The 21415-nt window shown below is 42.5% G+C and overlaps 1 protein-coding gene across 2 annotated transcripts in view; it reads left to right on the top strand.

Annotated features, from left to right (window-relative positions):
• Positions 1–21415, top strand: part of LOC121558836 (B-cell receptor CD22) — a 42586-nt gene that overhangs the window by 4216 nt on the left and 16955 nt on the right. The window contains exons 1-6 of one of the 2 annotated variants that reach the window (XM_045216427.1): positions 5052–5084; positions 8269–8348; positions 14368–14763; positions 15072–15350; positions 15707–15961; positions 16167–16436. In XM_045216427.1, coding sequence (XP_045072362.1) covers positions 8309–8348; positions 14368–14763; positions 15072–15350; positions 15707–15961; positions 16167–16436 — 1240 coding nt within the window. In that variant the 5' untranslated portion in view covers positions 5052–5084; positions 8269–8308. Of the gene's footprint in view, positions 1–5051; positions 5085–8268; positions 8349–14367; positions 14764–15071; positions 15351–15706; positions 15962–16166; positions 16437–21415 lie in introns of those variants that run through there. The other variant, XM_045216426.1, reaches the window with a different exon arrangement.

Below are 21415 nucleotides of genomic sequence, written 5' to 3'. Positions count from 1 at the left end.
CTCACCTTCCTCATGATCATTGATACACCACGAGGTGAGATCTTGCATGGAGCCCCAGACCGAGGGTGATTGACCGTCATCTTGAACTTCTTCCATTTTCTAATAATTGCGCCAACAGTTGTTGCCTTCTCACCAAGCTGCTTGCCTATTGTCCTGTAGCCCATCCCAGCCTTGTGCAGGTCTACAATTTTATCCCTGATGTCCTTACACAGCTCTCTGGTCTTGGCCATTGTGGAGAGGTTGGAGTCTGTTTGATTGAGTGTGTGGACAGGTGTCTTTTATACAGGTAACGAGTTCAAACAGGTGCAGTTAATACAGGTAATGAGTGGAGAACAGGAGGGCTTCATAAAGAAAAACTAACAGGTCTGTGAGAGCTGGAATTCTTACTGGTTGGTAGGTGATCAAATACTTATGTCATGCAATAAAATGCAAATTATTACTTAAAAATCATACATACAATGTGATTTTCTGGATTTTTGTTTTAGATTCCGTCTCTCACAGTTGAAGTGTACCTATGATAAACATTACAGACCTCTACATGCTTTGTAAGTAGGAAAACCTGCAAAATCGGCAGTGTATCAAATACTTGTTCTCCCCACTGTATATGAGAATTACAGGGGGCAGTTTGGAAAAAACTAATTCTGTCCGAAATGGTAATAAATACACAACCAACACTCTCTAGTAATACTAGTCCCATGCAAATAGGGCTTTAGAATGTTTGGGAATTACATATACTAAGCATTTGTGAAGATTCTTTAGCAATATAGAGCGGGAAAGCTGCTGAGCATTTGGAAAATTAATAGACACTGCAGTAAATAAATCTAATAAAAACATCTGTCTTGTCCAAGACAGGAGTCTACACAGACCGGTGCGCTATAGGCAATCAGAGCTACAGTAGGCCTTAACACAAACAAGCCTTTTGTCACACGGGCCAAGTGTTGCCAAGGTCGTGGTTTTCCTACAAATTGGGGGCTACTTTCAAAACTATGTCGCGGGTGAAAATGTATCGGTCGTGGGTGGAGTTTTTTTGGGCTACTTCAAAATTGCACAGCAATTTCTCTTTAAAAAATATATAAACAATACCAGTCAAAAGTTTGGACACACCTACTCATTCAAGGGTTTTTCTTTATTTTTACTATTTTCTACTTTGTAGAATAATAATGAAGACATTAAAACTATGAAATAACACATATGGAATTATGTAGTAACCAAAAACAGTGTTAAACAAATGAAAATATATTTTATATTTGAGATTCTTCAAATAGCCACCCTTTGCCTTGATGACAGCTTTGCACACTCTTGCACACTCTTGGCATATTTTGCTGTGAGGTGCTGCTGACTATCACGCAGTAAGGAGACTGTTACTGAGTGAGTGAGTGAATGGTGGAGAGGGGGAGGGCCGGAGGGGGGTGTGTATGTTTGAGAGCAATGGTTGAGAGGCAGCTGAGTCACGGAGACAGAGCAGCACGCGCTCAAAGCATATGTTCATGACCTGATTCATATTAATCATTTAAAATTATTTAAAATTCATATTAACCCCTCCTACAGAATATGCTTTGGCAAGATTTTGAGTGATGAAATAAATATCAAACATATTCTATAAAATAATATTTTGAGTGGTAAAGACTCCAGTGCTGATACATAATTCACAGATTCACCAAACATCTATTATAATTCTACGTTTAATGATTCCTGGTAGATAATACTGGTTATGATTGCAGACAGAGCCCAGAGAACGGGATGGTGCAATATTGATTTAGTAATATTTTGATAAGGTGCATGCATGGGGATGTCCACATTACCCAGAGAAATGGCCATGCTGTAGAGATACACCTAGCGGACTGAAACTTCACTGTTGTAGTCATAATCAGAGGTGGGTAGAGTAGCCAAAAATTGTACTCAAGTAAAAGTACTGTTACTTCAGAATAATATGACTCAAGTAAAAGTAAAAAGTAGTCATCCAAATAATTACTTGAGTAAGAGTAAAAAAGTACTTGGTGAAAAAACTACTCAAGTACTGAGTAACTGTTGAGTAACGTCTGATTTATTTTTTAACACAAGACAACAATCAGACAGACAAAAATACAAAATAATCATCTTTAGGCAAATTATAGTTCATCCAATCAATAAAATAAATTACAAATTAGCTTAAATTAAAATAATTCAGGTAAATTCAAGTACTTAAAAAATAAAATAATAAATAAATAAGCACAAGTAACACAAATGTCCAAACCTTTATACTTTTTTACCAGGCAGAACTAGAATGAGGCAGCCCATAAACTGTGTATGTGTGTCTCCACAGTGACAGAACAACAGAAGGAAACACAAACATTTCATACCAGGCATGCTGAACAGAAAACTGCACACCAGATGGAAGCGGTCAACGTAAAATAATCAATAGGTGTTGATTAGGCCTACTCAGTACCTTTGTATTGCATGGCAAGCAACAGCCCTTTTTCTGTGTGCCTAGAAATTAATACTCTGATCTGTGATTAGGCCACACTGCACATCTCACTGAGCAGAGGAAAAGAGCAACAGTACACATCAACTGAAAAAGCACCAGTCCATGATAGATGGCCAAATAAAACAATATTGCAGGCCTAGTATCCCAGAACACAAATTAAGCTGAATGCATGTTCTCTAAAAGGCATCAGAGGAGAGTGATGTAGTTGTAGATGGGGCATTATGTTTACTTCCAGTTCCAATATCTAACAAGAAAAGTCAGCAAAAAAAAGTCACACTTGTCTCTCCCCCCTTCTAACTATATTGCCACCCTGTGGTTTGTCACTGACACACTATAATCCTAAATGACAGTAACATTATACAGAGTTATATAGGTCAATGTCTACTGGTTCACATTTGAATTGATAAACAAGTATATTTACCAGCATTTAAGATGTTCTCCTCTGTGGTCCAGGATGTTCTGAATCTTGGTAGGAGTATTGCTGCAGCAATCAGCTCAGGCTCTTTCATGAGGTCTCCAAAATGTTTCTGGATCCCTTGCTGCAGGGCGTGAACAAGAGGTGTACACATTTTGCAAGTTGACTCCAACCTCTTCAGCTTGTCCCGCAACTGATAAAGTGTTGGCAGCAGGAGGCCCATATGCACAGATGATTCCCCTTGGAGGATATTAAAGGCCATGGCAACAGGCTTCATCACAGCAGCATACTCGACCAAAACCCAATTTCAGCTTGATTGAACCTATAAAAGATGTAACGATAAAAAAATTACTTATAGCTATTTCTGGTACAATGTCTTTATTATGCATTGTACATGTTAAATACACAAATAAATAAAAATAAATTAGTTAAATTATTTCATTCAAGTCATCCACAATTGTCACACCACCATGCAAAGAAAACTTAGTTACTTGAGACAAGTGGATTCACCCATTAATCAGCAAGGCTTATTTATTTTTATTATTCTTTAAAAACAAAATATAAATTGTCAACTTACATCTATCTTTAATGCTGTGCAGACATTGCGAATTGCTTGTTCTCCTTGCTCTCGGTGAATGCGCACAATCCTTTCTACAGCGAGGAACAGGGTCGGAGAAACTTCAGCTTGCATTCACGTTCCACTGTTTCATGAGCCATGGTTGACCTGCTGGTTTTATTCCAAAGAGCATGACATTTTGCAAAAGCAGACCGAGACAGCCTCTTGTAGGTTTCGTTTGCAGCTCCTCCTGCAGCAGTGGCATCAACTGTGGATATAAGATTGAGGAGATGGCATGCACACTTTTGGTGCCTTGGAAGTTGGTACTCAAGGCCTGTGTTGTCATCCAGAATAGCAGACACATCTTGATACTCCACCCCTGACTCACTCTGATCTTCTGTTGCATGATCAAGGGTGGAGTCACTCTCCTCTTGTACATTGATGGCTTCCTCCTCACCATATAATCGAAAGGCCTTCAGGAAGTTTGAGCCACTGTCTGTTGTCATCCTGGTCACTTTTTTCCCCTGATGTGGTACTCAGAATGTATTTCCTCGAATGCAGCAGCAAGGACATCAAACGTGTGCGAGCCTTTGACAGGTCTACAAGCCAATGCAGCGGAGTGCCTCTCCAGTGAGGTGTTGTCTATCCAGTGACAGGTGACACCTAAGTAGCTACGTTGTCTGGCAGACCAGCAGTCTGTTGTGGTAGCAACATAGTTCACAGCACTCAGCTTTTTGATGATTATGCTCTTCTTGTGTTTTGCAGCTTCTTGTATTCTTGTGCATAACGTTTTCCTTGTCATTACTGTATGAGGTTGCAAGGTTTCTATCAAAGTCTTGAAGGATGGCGTCTCAACCACAGAAAATGGTTGGTTGGCCTCACATACACAATTTAGCACCAGCTTGTCAAGCGTTGCTTGTGTTACCTGCCCTGGGGCAGCGAAGGCTGTGATTTTTGCATTTTTCACAAGAGTATCACTGGAAGAGGAGGATTTACGCTTTCTGTGGTTCTCTAGTAAGTCTGTGTACTTTGCCAGTTTGTTGAGGTGAACCCTCTGTGGATAAAAAAAAATCTGTGAGGCTACAGGGAGATCAAGACATTAAAAGAGACTCATTATCACATCAAATTTGGATATATATATATATATATATATATATATATATATAGAGAGAGAGAGAGAGAAAATGTTTAAAACATATGTAACCTAAAAGACAAACATTCGCCTATCCACAGCAAAAAAAAAACGAATTTAGGAAACTTACCGCTACATGTTTCCTCAAGTTAGATGTTGAGTTCTTGAATGCTGAAATGTCCGTTTGTTTTGGTAGACACCGCATAATGTAGCTGCTCTTTCGCACTTTTACTAAGGTAAACATGCTTTCAATATGAGGCCAGGGGTGCGGGTGTTCCTCCTCGTCTGTGTCTGCATTGCCGACGGCTAATTCTGACATTTGTGTTGCTACGACTGTAAAGCCAACCCGTACCGCCACTGAGATTGAGTATGGTAACGTGATGAGACTGCACAACTACGTTTGATTGGTGAAACACAGTCACGTGGTAGAGCCTTAGCGGAAGTCTCTCTCTCTCTTGTCAAAATAAAACATTAAAAATAAGGCATATGCGGGGGATAAAGACAATGACGCGTAGAGGTAAAAAGAAAAGTAACGACCTCATTGTAGCCTAATGTAGCGGAGTAAGAGTACAGTTTCTTCTTCACAAATCTACTCAAGTAAAAGTAAAAAGTATAGTGATTTAAAACTACTCCTAGAAGTATAATTTTTTCAAAAACTTACTCAAGTAAATGTAACGGAGTAAATGTAACTCGTTACTACCCACCTCTGGTCATAATACAGCTATCTAGACTTGTGCTGGCAAACAAATCCATTACTTTAGCTACCTAATGTGAAGTTAACTCAACTGAGTAATAGAGAATTGAGAATTTTAACTTGAAAATGTGCAGGATACCTCTTTACGGTTTCCCTGACTTCCGTTTTTTAAAAGACTGTGTTATGCTTGTTCGCGTAGAACTCCTCACAGGCCGTTAGGTGTACGTTTTTTTGTTTGTTAGTGAGATGAAACTGCCAAAACTCTGAAAGGTATTATTGTACATCAGAATTGCAACATAAGATTTGTTTGAGGCTAAACTGTTAGTCCGTAATTGTAACATGGTGTTTGTATGTTCACAGATGAAATTTCACATTTACGTTTCACGTTTCACGCATGGCTTTTCTCACAATCCTAACAATTTACGTATGGATTTTCTTACGATCCTAACGATACATACGTTTAACCTTTTGGCGGCTATCTCGCTCCATAAAAAAGTCAGTCACACACCCATTCCTCCATTGGCATGACATGACATCCTCCTAGCAGCTACCTAGCCATCTAGCTAACGTTAGGCTCCATGTTTTTAGCGTGCTACATAAATAGATACGCTAGCCTAGTAGCCACGTTATGACTGACTTGTGATCACTGCCCTTGCTAGTTGGATTGTATTGACATTCCCAGCCTTAGTTACATTAGTCCGTAACTGAAACTGAAACAGTGCATCCTGAATGGAGGCAGCAAACAATGTACCAGGCCAGCTGTGATTTACAACCTGATAGCAATATTTTTGGGACTAACAAGAAATGTATTGGTGAATTATATTAATCATGCATTGAACTGCATCCATCTATTCTGCCAACAATGCCTTAGTGTAGGTAATGGAATGTTCAGTCAAATATAACCTATTGTTAAAACCTCTTATGAAGTTGGTTTTGTAGCATAAACTGGAAATTTGATATTTTTGACTGAAATTATGTTTGTCTTTTTGTTTCATATCTCCAAAGTAGTTAAAACGCTGTCAGTTCCACTTTAAGTCATTAATATATAATGTATAAGGTATGTGTTTTAATACAGTTATTATACATTTTTACCAATATACAGTGGGGAGAACAAGTATTTGATACACTGCCGATTTTGCAGGTTTTCCTACTTACAAAGCATGTAGAGGTCTGTAATTTTTATCATAGGTACACTTCAACTGTGAGAGACGGAATGTAAAACAAAAATCCAGAAAATCACATTGTATGAATTTTAAGTAATTAATTTACATTTTATTGCATGACATAAGTATTTGATCACCTACCAACCAGTAATAATTCCGGCTCTCACGGACTTGTTAGTTTTTCTTTAAGAAGCCCTCCTGTTCTCCACTCATTACCTGTATTAACTGCACCTGTTTGAACTAGTTACCTGTATAAAAGACACATGTCCACACACTCAATCAAACAGACTCCAACCTCTCCACAATGGCCAAGATCAGAGAGCTGTGTAAGGACATCAGGGATAAAATTGTAGACCAGCACAAGGCTGGGATGAGCTACAGGACAATAGGCAAGCAGCTTGGTGAGAAGGCAACAACTGTTGGCGCAATTATTAGAAAATGGAAGAAGTTCAAGATGACGGTCAATCACCCTCGGTCTGGGGCTCCATGCAAGATCTCACCTCGTGGGGCATCAATGATCATGAGGAAGGTGAGGGATCAGCCCAGAACTACATGGCAGGACCTGGTCAATGACCTGAAGAGAGCTGGGACCACAGTCTCAAAGAAAACCATTAGTAACACACTACGCCGTCATGGATTAAAATCCTGCAGTGCACGCAAGGTCCCCCTGCTCAAGCCAGCGCATGTCCAGGCCCGTCTGAAGTTTGCCAATGACCATCTGGATGATCGAGAGGAGGAATGGGAGAAGGTCATGTGGTCTGATGAGACAAAAATATAGCTTTTTGGTCTAAACTCCACTCGCCGTGTTTGGAGGAAGAAGAAGGATGGGTACAACCCCAATAACACCATCCCAACCGTGAAGCATGGAGGTGGAAACATCATTCTTTGGGGATGCTTTTCTGCAAAGGGGACAGGACGACTGCACCGTATTGAGGGGAGGATGGATGGGGCCATGTATCGCAAGATCTTGGCCAACAACCTCCTTCCCTCAGTAAGAGCATTGAAGATGGGTCGTGGCTGGGTCTTCCAGCATGACAACGACCCGAAACACACAGCCAGGGCAACTAAGGAGTGGCTCCGTAAGAAACATCTCAAGGTCCTGGAGTGGCCTAGCCAGTCTCCAGACCTGAACCCAATAGAAAATCTTTGGAGGGAGCTGAAAGTCCGTATTGCCCAGCGACACCCCCGAAACCTGAAGGATCTGGAGAAGGTCTGTATGGAGGAGTGGGCCAAAATCCCTGCTGCAGTGTGTGCAAACCTGGTCAAGACCTACAGGAAATGTATGATCTCTGTAATTGCAAACAAAGGCTTCTGTACCAAATATTAAGTTCTGCTTTTCTGATGTATCAAATACTTACGTCATGCAATAAAATGCAAATTAATTACTTAAAAATCATACAATGTGATTTTCTGGATTTTTGTTTAAGATTCCGTCTCTCACAGTTGAAGTGTACCTATGATAAAAATTACAGACCTCTACATGCTTTGTAAGTAGGAAAACCTGCAAAATCGGCAGTGTATCAAATACTTGTTCTCCCCACTGTATGTCTCTGTTGTTGGTGTAAAGAAAAAGGTAAATAATTGAATAACCAAAAGAACAGCTGAAAGAATATCACCTCATGTCTTCAGCATCAAGGACAGTGTTTTGGGAGTGGCACAGAGTGTATTTTAGAGTGTCTTCTTAACCAGTGAACCAGAGAGTCATAGCAGCTGTGATATGCTTTGCACACACACACACACACACACACACACACACACACACGTACGTACACAGACACTCACACACACACACTCCCACGTATGTATGCAGACACACACACACTAATAGTATGTTTCTAATTCAGATATCCAGTTATAATTGTGATACTCAAGAGAACAGTTGCAATGTTCCATTTCTTGACAGTTCTTCTGGTGCTGTTATGTGGTAGGTAAACATTTTATCTCATTAAGTTACATATGAAATGTGCATTTCGAAGGTATTCAGACATTTTGTTACTTTACAGCCTTATTCTAAAATGTATTAAATTGTTTTATTTCCTCTATGTACACACAGTACCCCATAATGACAAAGCAAAAACAGGTTTTTAGAAATCTTTGCAAATTTATTAAGAATAAAAAACTGAAATATCACATTTACGTAAGTATTCAGACCCTTTACTCAGTACCTTGGTTAAGCACCTTTGGCAGCGATTACAGCCTCAAGTCTTCTTGGGTATGATGCTACAAGCTTGGCACACCTGTATTTGGGGAAGTTTTTCCCATTTTTCTCTGCAGATCCTCTCAAGCTCTGTGAGGTTGGATGGGGAGCGTCACTGCGCAGCTATTTTCAGGTCTCTCCAGAGATCTTTGATCGGGTTCAAGTCCGGGCTCTGGCTGGGCCACTCAAGTACATTCAGAGACTTGTCCAGAAGTTACTCCTGCATTGTCTTGGCTGTGTGCATAGGGTCGTTGTCCTGTTGGAAGGTGAACCTTCGCCCCAGTCTGAGGTCCTGAGAGCTCTGGAGCAGGAATATCATCAAGGATCTCTCTGTACTTTGCTCTGTTCATCTTTGCCTCAATCCTGACTAGTGTCCCAGTCCCTGCCGCTGAAAATAAATAATAATAATATGCCATTTAGCAGACGCTTTTATCCAAAGCGACTTACAGTCATGTGTGTATAAATTTTTACGTATGGGTGGTCCCGGGGATTGAACCCACTACCCTGGCGTTACAAGCGCCATGCTCTACCAATCCCCATAGCATAACGCTGCCACCACCATGCTTCACCGTAGGGATGGTGCCAGGTTTCCTCCAGATGTGACGCTTGGTATTCAGACCAAAGAGTTCAATCTTGGGTTCATCAGACCAGAGAATCTTGTTTCTCATTGTCTGAATTCTTTAGGTGCCTTTTGGCAACCTCCAAGCAGGCTGGCCACTACCATAAAGGCCTGATTGGTGGAGTGCTGCAGAGAAGGTTCTCCCATATACACAGAGGAACTCTGGAGCTCTGTCAGAGTGACCATCGGGTTCTTGGTCACCTTCCTGACCAAGGCCCTTCTCCCCCGATTGCTCAGTTTGGACGGGTGGCCAGCTCTAGGAAGAGTCTTAGTGGCTCCAAACTACTTCCATTTAAGAATGATGGACGCCACTGTGTTCTTGGGGACCTTCAATGCTGCAGAAATGTTTTGCTACCCTTTCCCAGATCTGTGCCTCGACACAATTCTGTCTCAGAGCTCTACGGGCAATTTCTTTAACCTCATGGCTTGTTTTTTGTTCTGACATGCACTGTCAACTGTGGGACCTTATATAGACAGGTGTGTGCCTTTCCAAATCATGTCCAATCAATAGAATTTACCACAGGTGGACTCCAATCAAGTTGTAGAAACATCTCAAGGATGATCAATGGAAACAGGATGCACCTGAGCTCAAAAACCTGTTTTCACTTAGTCATTATGGGGAATTGTGTGTAGATTTAGGGAAACTATTCATTTAATCCATTTTAGAATAAGGCTGTAACATAACACAATGTGGAAAAAGTCAAGGGGGTCTGAATACTTTCCGAATGCACTGTAACTGTTGCTTTCAGGTGCACTGAAAACAATACAGTCGTGGTCAAATGTTTTGAGAATGACACAAATACAAATTTTCACAAAGTCTGCTGCCTCAGTTTTGATGATGGCAATTTGCATATACTCCAGAATGTCATGAATAGTGATCAGATGAATTGCAATTAATTGCAAAGTCCCTCTTTGCCATGAAAATGAACTTAATCCCCCAAAACCATTTCCACTGCATTTCAGCCCTGCCACAAAAGGACAAGCTGCCATCATGTCCGAGATTCTCTCGTTAACACAGGTGAGAGTGTTGACGAGGACAAGGCTGGAGATCACTCTGTCATGCTGATTGAGTTAGAATAACAGACTGGAAGCTTTAAAAGGAGGGTGGTGCTTGAAATCATTGTTCTTCCTCTGTTAACCATGGTTACCTGCAAGGAAACACGTGCCGTCATCATTGCTTTGCACAAAAAGGGCTTCACAGGCAAGGATATTGCTGCTAGTAAGACTGCACCTAAATCAACCATTTATTGGATCATCAAGAACTTCAAGGAGAGAGGTTCATTTGTTGTGAAGAAGGCGTCAGGGCGCCCAAGAAAGTCCAGCAAACGCTAGGACCTTCTCCTAAAGTTGATTAGGCTGCGGGATCGGGGCACCACCAGTGCAGAGCTTGCTCAGGAATGGCAGCAGGCAGCTGTGAGTGCATCTGCACGCACAGTGAGGCAAAGACTTTTGGAGGATGGCCTGGTGTCAAGAAGGGCAGCAAAGAAGCCTCTTCTCTCCAGGAAAAACATCAGGGACAGACTGATATTCTGCAAAAGGTACAGGGATAGGTCTGCTGAGGACTGGGGTAAAGTCATTTTCTCTGATGAATCCCCTTTCCGATTGTTTGGGGCATCCGGAAAACACCTTGTCCGGAGAAGACAAGGTGAGCGCTACCATCAGTCCTGTGTCATGCCAACAGTAAAGCATCCTGAGACCATTCATGAGTGGGGTTGCTCCTCAGCCAAGGAAGTGGGCTCACTCACAGTTTTGCCTAAGAACACAGCTATGAATAAAGAATGGTACCAACACATCCTCAGAGAGCAACTTCTCCCAACCATCCAAGAACAGTTTAGTGACGACAAATGCCTTTTCCAGCATGATGGAGCACCTTGCCATAAGGCAAAAGTGATAACTAAGTGGCTCTGGGAACAAAACATCAACATTTTGGGTCAATGGCCAGGAAACTCACCAGACCTTAATCCCATTGAGAACTTGTGGTCGATCCTCAAGAGGCGGGTGGACAAACAGAAACCCACAAATTCAGACAAACTCCAAGCTTTGATTATGCAAGAATGGGCTGCCATCAGTAAGGATGTGGCCCAGAAGTTAATTGACAGCATGCCAAGGCGGATTGCAGAGGTCTTGAAAAAGAAGGGTCAACACTGCAAATATTGACTCTTTGCATAAACTTAATGTAATTATCAATAAAAGCCTTTGACACTCATGGAATGCTTGTAATTATACTTCAGTATACCATAGTAACATCTGACAAAAATATCTCATAACACTGAAGTAGCGAACTTTGTGAAGACCAATACTTGTGTCATTCTCAAAACTTTTGACCACGACTGTACATTCCATATCATTTTCTAAATGTTTCAATTGCTTTGGTGCTATGTTTTAAGTATGAGGTGAATTTTCTAAACTCTTAGTACAAAACTCCAAACTGGTAACGCTTGTGTAACGCACCAAGTCGTGTATTCAAAACCTTTTATTTTGCATTCATTTTGTTTGGACACATCTTTCACCATACAACATTTGGTCCAAATATTATTTCACTGTGAAATACCATGGGAACATTGATTTAATCACTCAAACATAACATAATGATATCTTCTCAATTTAGTTATTTTAACAACCAGTTAATCCAATAGCAAAAGATGCAAGATACATACACTATATATACCAAAGTATGTGGACACCCCCTCAAAGTAGTGGATTCGACTATTTCAGCCACACCCGTTGCTGACAGGTGTATAAAATCGAGCACACAGCCATGCAATCTCGATAGACAAACATTGGCAGTAGACTTTCAATGTGGCACTGTCATAGGATGCCACCTTTCGAACAAATCAGTTCATCAAATTTCTGCTCTGCTAGAGCTGCCCCGGTCAACTGTAAGGGATGTTATTGTGAAGTGGAAATGTCTAGGAGCAACAACGGCTCAGCGGCGAAGTGGTAGGCCACACAAGCTCACAGAACGGGACCGCTGAGTGCTGAAGCACGTAGCGCGTAAAAATCGTCTGTCCTCGGTTGCAACGCTCACTACCGAGTTCCAATCTGCCTCTGGAAGCAAAGTCAGCACAATAACTGTTCATCGGGAGGTTCATGAAATGCCTAAGCCTAAGATCACCAGGCACAATATCAAGCGTCGGCTAGAGTGGTGTAAAGCTCGCCGCCATTGGACTCTGGAGCAGTGGAAAAGCGTTCTCTGGAGTGATGAATCACGCTTCACCATCTGGCAGTCCGACAGACGAATCTGGGTTTGGTAGATGCCAGGAGAATTCTACCTGCCGGAATGCATTGTGCCCACTGTATGGTGGAGGAGGAATAATGGTCTGGGGCTGTTTTTCATGGTTCAGGCTAGGCCCGTTAGTTCCAGTGAAGGGAAATCTTAACGCTACAGCATACAATGACATTCCAGACGATTCTGTGCTTCCAACTTTGTGGCAACAGTTTGGGGAAGGCCCTTTCCTGTTTCAGCATGGCAATGCCCCCGTGCACAAAGCGAGGTCCATACAGAAATGGTTTGTCGAGATCGGTGTGGAAGAACTTGACTGGCCTGCACAGAGCCCTGACCTCAACCCCATCTAACACCTTTGGGATGAATTGGAACGATGACTGCGAGCCATGCCTAATCGCCCAACATCAGTGCTCGACCTCACTAATGCTCTTGTGGCTGAATGGAAGAAAGTCACCGCAGCAATGTTCCAACATCTAGTGGAAAGTCTTCCCAGAAGAGTGGAGGCTGTTTTAGCAGCAATCGAGGGACGAACTCCATATTAATGCCCATAATTTTGGAATGAGATGTTCGACGAGCAGGTGTCCACATACTTTTGGTCATGTATTGTATTTCAAAATTGCCTTTTGAATGTAATATGCTACAGTACTGTAAATTACAGTACGTTTTCACATCCATCAAAATGGACTGAAAATCTAATTTCCATAATTTATATCTCATGTGTGATCAAAGTTGTGATCATTGATGACATCTTTCACAATCATTGATACAAAGAAAAGTATGCATTGTTAATATATAATTACACTATTTAAAAATTAAAAACAGAACAGGAGCTAGTTTCCATCAAGTCTGTCTTGAGCATTTGGCCATAGGCTCTCATCAACATCACAGTAGATGTCCTCATTGTTCAAGCACCTGGGGAAAAACCTTCAGGCATGACTAATCTAAGCCCTACATACTGTAGATCTGGATTGATGTCATTGCATGCCTCATCCATGGCCTGAAGGAGGGTGACACGCTCATAGGGATGGCCATCATACACCTTCCACCTGTATTGTAATCATGTATTTTACAGTATTGTAGTGTACTTGTACATGTATTGAGGTGGTCCTTTGTGGCTCAGTTAGTAAGAGCATGGCACTAGCAACATCTGAGTTGTGGGTTCGATTCCCACTGGGGTCACATAAGAATATTTGTGGACTCTTTGGATAAAAGCCTGCTACTTGAATGGCATATATTACAGTACTGTATTGGCCAATGCAATGTGACCCTCCCCCATCAAAAAGACCCCAGCAACTTCATTTTGGATACATGTTTACTGTTTAGGGGATGCATTTTGTACATACAGTACATCTCTGATCTTGTCAATATCAGATATTTTTTTACTTACTGTGAACAGTCATCATCATAATAGTACATTACAGTATCATACTTTAATTGTTTATACTTAACAAACATACATTTCCATTGTGTAGTTCTCGAAATCTGTAGTAGACAAACCAATTTGAAATCTACAGGTTTACCAAATGGTTAAGTGATTATAAATTAAGAGCAGTCGGATTAAGTAATCGTGAAATGTATTTTAACAAATGAGAAGACAATCATATCAAAAGTAATGTGAGCATTGCATTGTGAAAAGCAATTACTTTCTATGAACATGTATTGCATTGTGAAACATGTTTTTCTAGATGAAACACTGATTATGTTTGGTGAAAAAGTGACTGTATGATTTTGTGTGTTGTAGTGAGTCAATTGAAAATGTGTTTGGAGTTTTGAAACTACCTTTTTGATAATCTGTTTTGAGTTTTGTACTAAGCATTGTTAAAATTTACCAAATACTTATGAAAATTGCATACAAAAAAACGGTACAATTCTAATCTTGCTTTCATCTGTGTCCATCATAGTTTCCTTTTGCAAACTTGAAATACCCTTCAAAATAACCAGAGAGCACTTGACCGCAAAGGAAGGTTCCTGCATTACAATCGAATGCACTGTCACTGGGCATATTAATAATGAACAAGAGCAATGGTTTTGGATGAAAAATGCAGAGTGGAGTGACACCATGAACGATTTCACCGGTACAATTGTAAACAGTAAAACAAAGGACCAAACCCCTGCCCCTGAGTTTGCAGACAGAGTAAAATACATTGGTTCTGTGAATTTTGGACGGGCCACACAAAGCGACTGCAGCCTACTCATCAACAACCTGCAAAAGACCGACAGTGGGATCTACAAATTCAGATATAAGGGAAAGGATGGAAAATGGATAACTGAACCAGGTCTGAATCTTATAGTTGAAGGCAAGTTCACCTTACAGACACATCTGGATATCAATTTCCAATAATAATACAAATAATCACAGCTATTTGATTGACAGTGTTGTCTGTACATGTATGCACCTGTTACAATATATATTAGTGTATATTATATTTTTTGTAGTAGGTAGAGATCTTGAACACACCTAGGTCTTACTGCCAAATATACAGTACCTTGGATTGACAGAGGCGCAAGGGTGTGTTCAAGATCTCAACCCTGTTACATTTTGTAATGTACATTATAGTGTTCAAATGTTAATCCAGAGTCTCTGTCTGATATCTTGTCACTGCAGATGATCCATGCCAGGTTAGTGTTAAGATGAACCAATCAATAGTCAAAGAGTCTGAGCCTGTGACCATTCGATGCTCCACGTCACTGCAATGTGGATCATACCCAGAGTTCACAGGACTTGGTCAGACCGTAATGCTTGATCGGAACTCCAAGGATAACCGTAAAAACACTGTGGTCAACTTTAATGCTCGCTGGCAGGATGATGGGAGGGTGCTGTCCTGTCAACCACAGGGGACCAACGACCAGTGTGTGAGCAAGAGCATCAAGCTGATGGTTGAATGTGAGTTCATTACTGACTTTCTAGTTCAAACTGTGTTTATCGTATCATGGAAGTTCAGCGTTACAGCATGTTTGAAATTTAAAGGCAATGTTACCGTGCATTCACGGTAAATGCTGCATATGTCGGCTAAATCAGGAATGACCTTTACATTTATATTGCACAATCTGTAATGCTTCAGCGATCCAGATAGAATAAAGCCCTTGGTTGGCCTTATCATGAGCATTGCATTCTTTTTGTTTCAACCATTTTTATTACAAAGAAATTACCCTACTATTTTGATTTGACTTTTGTGCTTCTTGTTTTCAGAATTTAGCTATTTCTATGATCACTTGACTTTTTTGTCTTCTCTTTAAAAGATGCCCCTAAGGAGACGAAGGCTGTTATAAGTTTGTCATACGTAAAGGAAGGAGAGTCTGTCACCCTCACTTGTTCCAGCAGAGGGCACCCCAATGCTACATACTCCTGGTTTAAAGACAGTGGAAATACCAAATTCAATGGAACAGAATTCGTGATCCAATCTATCACACCTACACAAAGCGGGAATTACCACTGCAAAGCTGTAAACCAACATGGGACCCACGACTCAAACGTTGTTACAATCAATGTTAAATGTGAGATATTCCCTTTTTGTGTAGTCCAGACATACGTTTTGTATCATAGGGAAATGCAATCAAGGAATAATTCATTTAAATAATGTTTTAGGCAGTCTCTGGCTCACATCCATGCTTATATAAATTGTGGAATTTACTTTTTAATACATAGACAATTAAGGCAGCCTATATAGTTTTTATTCAATTGGAATACTCTCTCTTTCAGATGCTCCTGTAGGAGTGCACATTGAAACAAATAAGGCTCTGTCTACAATCAAAGAAGGAGATCATATCAAATTAACTTGCATAGTGCAGAAAAGCAATTCTGAAGTGCATTCATGGTCTTGGTTCAAAGACAAGGATAAAATGGCCAATAGTTTAAAGGAGTATACCATCAAAAGTGTACGGCAAGAGGACAGAGGTCTTTACTATTGTGAGGCGAGCAATGATGTGGGCAGTACTAGGTCATCATCAGGATATCAGATAACGGTTTCCTGTAAGTATTTTCCCATTTGAGCATGTTCAAACACTGTACAGGCCAGAGGAACAACAATTATCAATTAAAATGTATGCTGAATGTCAAATTATTATATCCATCCATCCAATATCAATATCAGGAACTAATCATTAATATACACTGTGCTGTAGAAATTAATATATATATATATATATATATATATATATACAGTGGGGGAAAAAAGTATTTAGTCAGCCACCAATTGTGCAAGTTCTCCCACTTAAAAAGATGAGAGAGGCCTGTAATTTTCATCATAGGTACACGTCAACTATGACAGACAAAATGAGAGAAAAAAATCCAGAAAATCACATTGTAGGATTTTTAATGAATTTATTTGCAAATTATGCAGATCTCCTCTAGAGCAGTGATGTTTTGGGGCTGTCGTTGGGCAACACAGACTTTCAACTCCCTCCATAGATTTTCTATGGGGTTGAGATCTGGAGACTGGCTAGGCCACTCCAGGACCTTGAAATGCTTCTTACGAAGCCACTCCTTCATGCCCGGGCGGTGTGTTTGGGATCATTGTCATGCTGAAAGACCCAGCCACGTTTCATCTTCAATGCCCTTGCTGATGGAAGGAGGTTTTCACTCAAAATCTCACGATACATGGCCCCATTCATTCTTTCCTTTACACGGATCAGTCATCCTGGTCCCTTTGCAGAAAAACAGCCCCAAAGCATGATGTTTCCACCCCCATGCTTCACAGTAGGTATGGTGTTCTTTGGATGCAACTCAGCATTCTTTGTCCTCCAAACACGACGAGTTGAGTTTTTACCAAAAAGTTATATTTTGGTTTCATCTGACCATATGACATTCTCCCAATCCTCTTCTGGATCATCCAAATGCACTCTAGCAAACTTCAGACGGGCCTGGACATGTACTGGCTTAAGCAGGGGGACACGTCTGGCACTGCAGGATCTGAGTCCCTGGCGGCGTAGTGTGTTACTGATGGTAGGCTTTGTTACTTTGGTCCCAGCTCTCTGCAGGTCATTCACTAGGTCCACCCGTGTGGTTCTGGGATTTTTGCTCACCGTTCTTGTGATCATTTTGACCCCACGGGGTGAGATCAGCCTGGTGCAGGTCTACAATTTTGTTTCTGGTGTCCTTTGACAGCTCTTTGGTCTTGGCCATAGTGGAGTTTGGAGTGTGACTGTTTGAGGTTGTGGACAGGTGTCTTTTATACTGATAACAAGTTCAAACAGGTGCCATTAATACAGGTAACGAGTGGAGGACAGAGGAGCCTCTTAAAGAAGAAGTTACAGGTCTGTGAGAGCCAGAAATCTTGCTTGTTTGTAGGTGACCAAATACTTATTTTCCACCATAATTTGCAAATAAATTCATAAAAAATCCTACAATGTGATTTTCTGGAGAAAAAAAATCTCAATTTGTCTGTCATAGTTGACGTGTACCTATGATGAAAATTACAGGCCTCTCTCATCTTTTTAAGTGGGAGAACTTGCACAATTGGTGGCTGACTAAATACTTTTTTCCCCCACTGTATATATATATTTATATATATACATATATATTTACATTTACATTTACGTCATTTAGCAGACGCTCTTATCCAGAGCGACTTACAAATTGGTGCATTCACCCTATAGCCAGTGGGATAATCACTTATCAATTATTGTATTTATTTATTTTATTTTATTTTAGGGGGGTAGAAGGATTACTTTATCCTATCCCAGGTATTCCTTAAAGAGGTGGGGTTTCAAATGTCTCCGGAAGGTGGTGAGTGACTCCGCTGTCCTGGCGTCGTGAGGGAGCTTGTTCCACCATTGGGGTGCCAGAGCAGCGAACAGTTTTGACTGGGCTGAGCGGGAACTATGCTTCCGCAGAGGAAGGGAGCCAGCAGGCCAGAGGTGGATGAACGCAATGCCCTCGTTTGGGTGTAGGGACTGATCAGAGCCTGAAGGTACAGAGGTGCCGTTCCCCTCACAGCTCCATAGGCAAGCACCATGGTCTTGTAACAGATGCGAGCTTCAACTGGAAGCCAGTGGAGTGTGCGGAGGAGCGGGGTGACGTAAGAGAACTTGGGAAGGTTGAACACCAGACGGGCTGCGGCATTCTGGATGAGTTGTAGGGGTTTAATGGCACAGGCAGGGAGCCCAGCCAACAGCGAGTTGCAGTAATCCAGACGGGAGATGACAAGTGCCTGGATTAGGACCTGTGCCGCTTCCTGTGTAAGGCAGGGTCGTACTCTCCGAATGTTGTAGAGCATGAACCTGCAGGATCGGGTCACCGCCTTGATGTTAGCGGAGAACGACAGGGTGTTGTCCAGGGTCACGCCAAGGCTCTTCGCACTCTGGGAGGAGGACACAACAGAGTTGTCAACCGTGATGGCGAGATCATGGAACGGGCAGTCCTTCCCCGGGAGGAAGAGCAGCTCCGTCTTGCCAAGGTTCAGCTTGAGGTGGTGATCCGTCATCCATACTGATATGTCTGCCAGACATGCAGAGATGCGATTCGCCACCTGGTTATCAGAAGGGGGAAAGGAGAAGATTAGTTGTGTATCGTCAGCGTAGCAATGATAGGAGAGGCCATGTGAGGATATGACAGAACCAAGTGACTTAGTGTATAGGGAGAATAGGAGAGGGCCTAGAACTGAGCCCTGGGGGACACCAGTGGTGAGAGCACGTGGTGCGGAGACAGCTTCTCGCCACGCCACTTGGTAGGAGCGACCGGTCAGGTAGGACGCAATCCAGGAGTGAGCCGCGCCGGAGATGCCCAGCTCGGAGAGGGTGGAGAGGAGGATCTGATGGTTCACAGTATCAAAGGCAGCAGACAGGTCTAGAAGGACAAGAGCAGAGGAGAGAGAGTTAGCTTTAGCAGTGCGGAGAGCCTCCGTGACACAGAGAAGAGCAGTCTCAGTTGAATGACCAGTCCTGAAACCTGACTGGTTTGGATCAAGAAGGTCATTCTGAGAGAGATAGCAAGAGAGTTGGCTAAAGACGGCACGCTCAATAGTTTTGGAAAGAAAAGAAAGAAGGGATACTGGTCTGTAGTTGTTGACATCAGTGGGATCGAGTGTTGGTTTCTTGAGAAGGGGTGCAACTCTCGCTCTCTTGAAGACGGAAGGGACATAGCCAGCGGTCAAGGATGAGTTGATCAGCGAGGTGAGGTAGGGGAGAAGGTCACCGGAGATGGTCTGGAGAAGAGAGGAGGGGATGGGGTCAAGCGGGCAGGTTGTTGGGCGGCCTGCAGTCACAAGTCGCAAGATTTTATCTGGAGAGAGAGGGGAGAAAGAAGTCAAAGCATAGGGTAGGGCAGTGTGAGCAGGACCAGCAGTGTCATTAGACTTAACAAACGAGGATCGGATGTCGTCAACCTTCTTTTCAAAGTGGTTGACGAAGTCATCCACAGAGAGAGAGGAGGGGGGATTCAGCAGGGAGGAGAATGTGGCAAAGAGCTTCCTAGGGTTAGAGGCAGATGCTTGGAATTTAGAGTGGTAGAAAGTGGCCTTAGCAGCAGAAACAGATGAAGAAAATGTAGAGAGCAGGGAGTGAAAAGATGCCAGGTCGGCAGGGAGTTTAGTTTTCTTCCATTTCCGCTCCGCTGCCCGGAGCTCTGTTCTGTGAGCTCGCAATGAGTCATCAAGCCACGGAGCTGGAGGGGAGGACCGAGCCGGCCGGGAGGATAGGGGACACAGAGAGTCAAAGGATGCAGAAAGGGAGGAGAGGAGGGTTGAGGAGGCAGAATCAGGAGATTGGAGGGAGAAGGATTGAGCAGAGGGAAGAGATGATAGGATGGAAGAGGAGAGAGTAGTGGGAGAGAGAGAGCGAAGGTTGCGGCGGCGCATTACCATCTGTGTAGGGGCAGAGTGAGTAGTGTTGGAGGAGAGCGAGAGAGAAAAGGATACAAAGTAGTGGTCGGAGACATGGAGGGGAGTTGCAGTGAGATTAGTAGAAGAGCAGCATCTAGTAAAGATGAGGTCAAGCGTATTGCCTGCCTTGTGAGTAGGGGGGACGGTGAGAGGGTGAGGTCAAAAGAGGAGAGGAGTGGAAAGAAGGAGGCAGAGAGAAATGAGTCAAATGTAGACGTAGGGAGGTTGAAATCCCCCAAAACTGTGAGGGGTGAGCCATCCTCAGGAAAGGAACTTATCAAGGCGTCAAGCTCATTGATGAACTCTCCAAGGGAACCTGGAGGGCGATAGATGACAAGGATATTAAGCTTAAATGGGCTAGTGACTGTGACAGCATGGAATTCAAATGAGGAGATAGACAGATGGTTTAGGGGAAAAATTGAGAATGTCCACTTGGGAGAGATGAGGATTCCTGTGCCACCACCCCTCTGACCAGATGCTCTCGGGGTATGCGAGAACACATGGTCAGACGAGGAGAGAGCAGTAGGAGTAGCAGTGTTTTCAGTGGTAATCCATGTTTCCGTCAGCGCCAGGAAGTCGAGGGACTGGAGGGTAGCATAGGCTGGGATGAAGTCAGCCTTGTTGGCAGCAGAACGGCAGTTCCAGAGGCTGCCTGAGACCTGGAACTCCAGGTGTGTGGTGCGTGCAGGGACCACCAGGTTAGAGAGGCAGCAGCCACGCGGTGTGAGGCGTTTGTGTAGCCTGTGCGGAGAGGAGAGAACAGGGATAGGCAGAGGCATAGTTGACAGGCTGTAGCAAATGGCTACAATAATGCAGAGGAGATCGGAATGAAATGAACTAAACATCTGGGAAAGGAGAGAGCGGGCCTCCCTCACCACAACTCCCAAATATAACTCTCCCAACTTCCACCTCAGAAACTATAATTGTTTCACTGAAACACCCGAATAAAACTCTCCCAACTTCCACTTTAGAAATTAGAATTGTTGTAAACTACAGCGGTTCAATGTTTCAAGGAATAGACTCAACTTATTTTATTCAGCTAGCTAACTATGACGCCATAGCTAACTAGCATGCTAGCATCCAATAACACAACGTTTAGCACCAATACTTGGTTACAACAAACTACCAATAG

This window comes from Coregonus clupeaformis, unplaced genomic scaffold (genome assembly GCF_020615455.1).
Source record: "Coregonus clupeaformis isolate EN_2021a unplaced genomic scaffold, ASM2061545v1 scaf0707, whole genome shotgun sequence".
Lineage (NCBI taxonomy): Eukaryota > Metazoa > Chordata > Actinopteri > Salmoniformes > Salmonidae > Coregonus > Coregonus clupeaformis.
The sequence above is the reverse complement of the archived record's forward strand: the minus strand, read 5'-3'. Positions and strand labels throughout refer to the sequence as shown.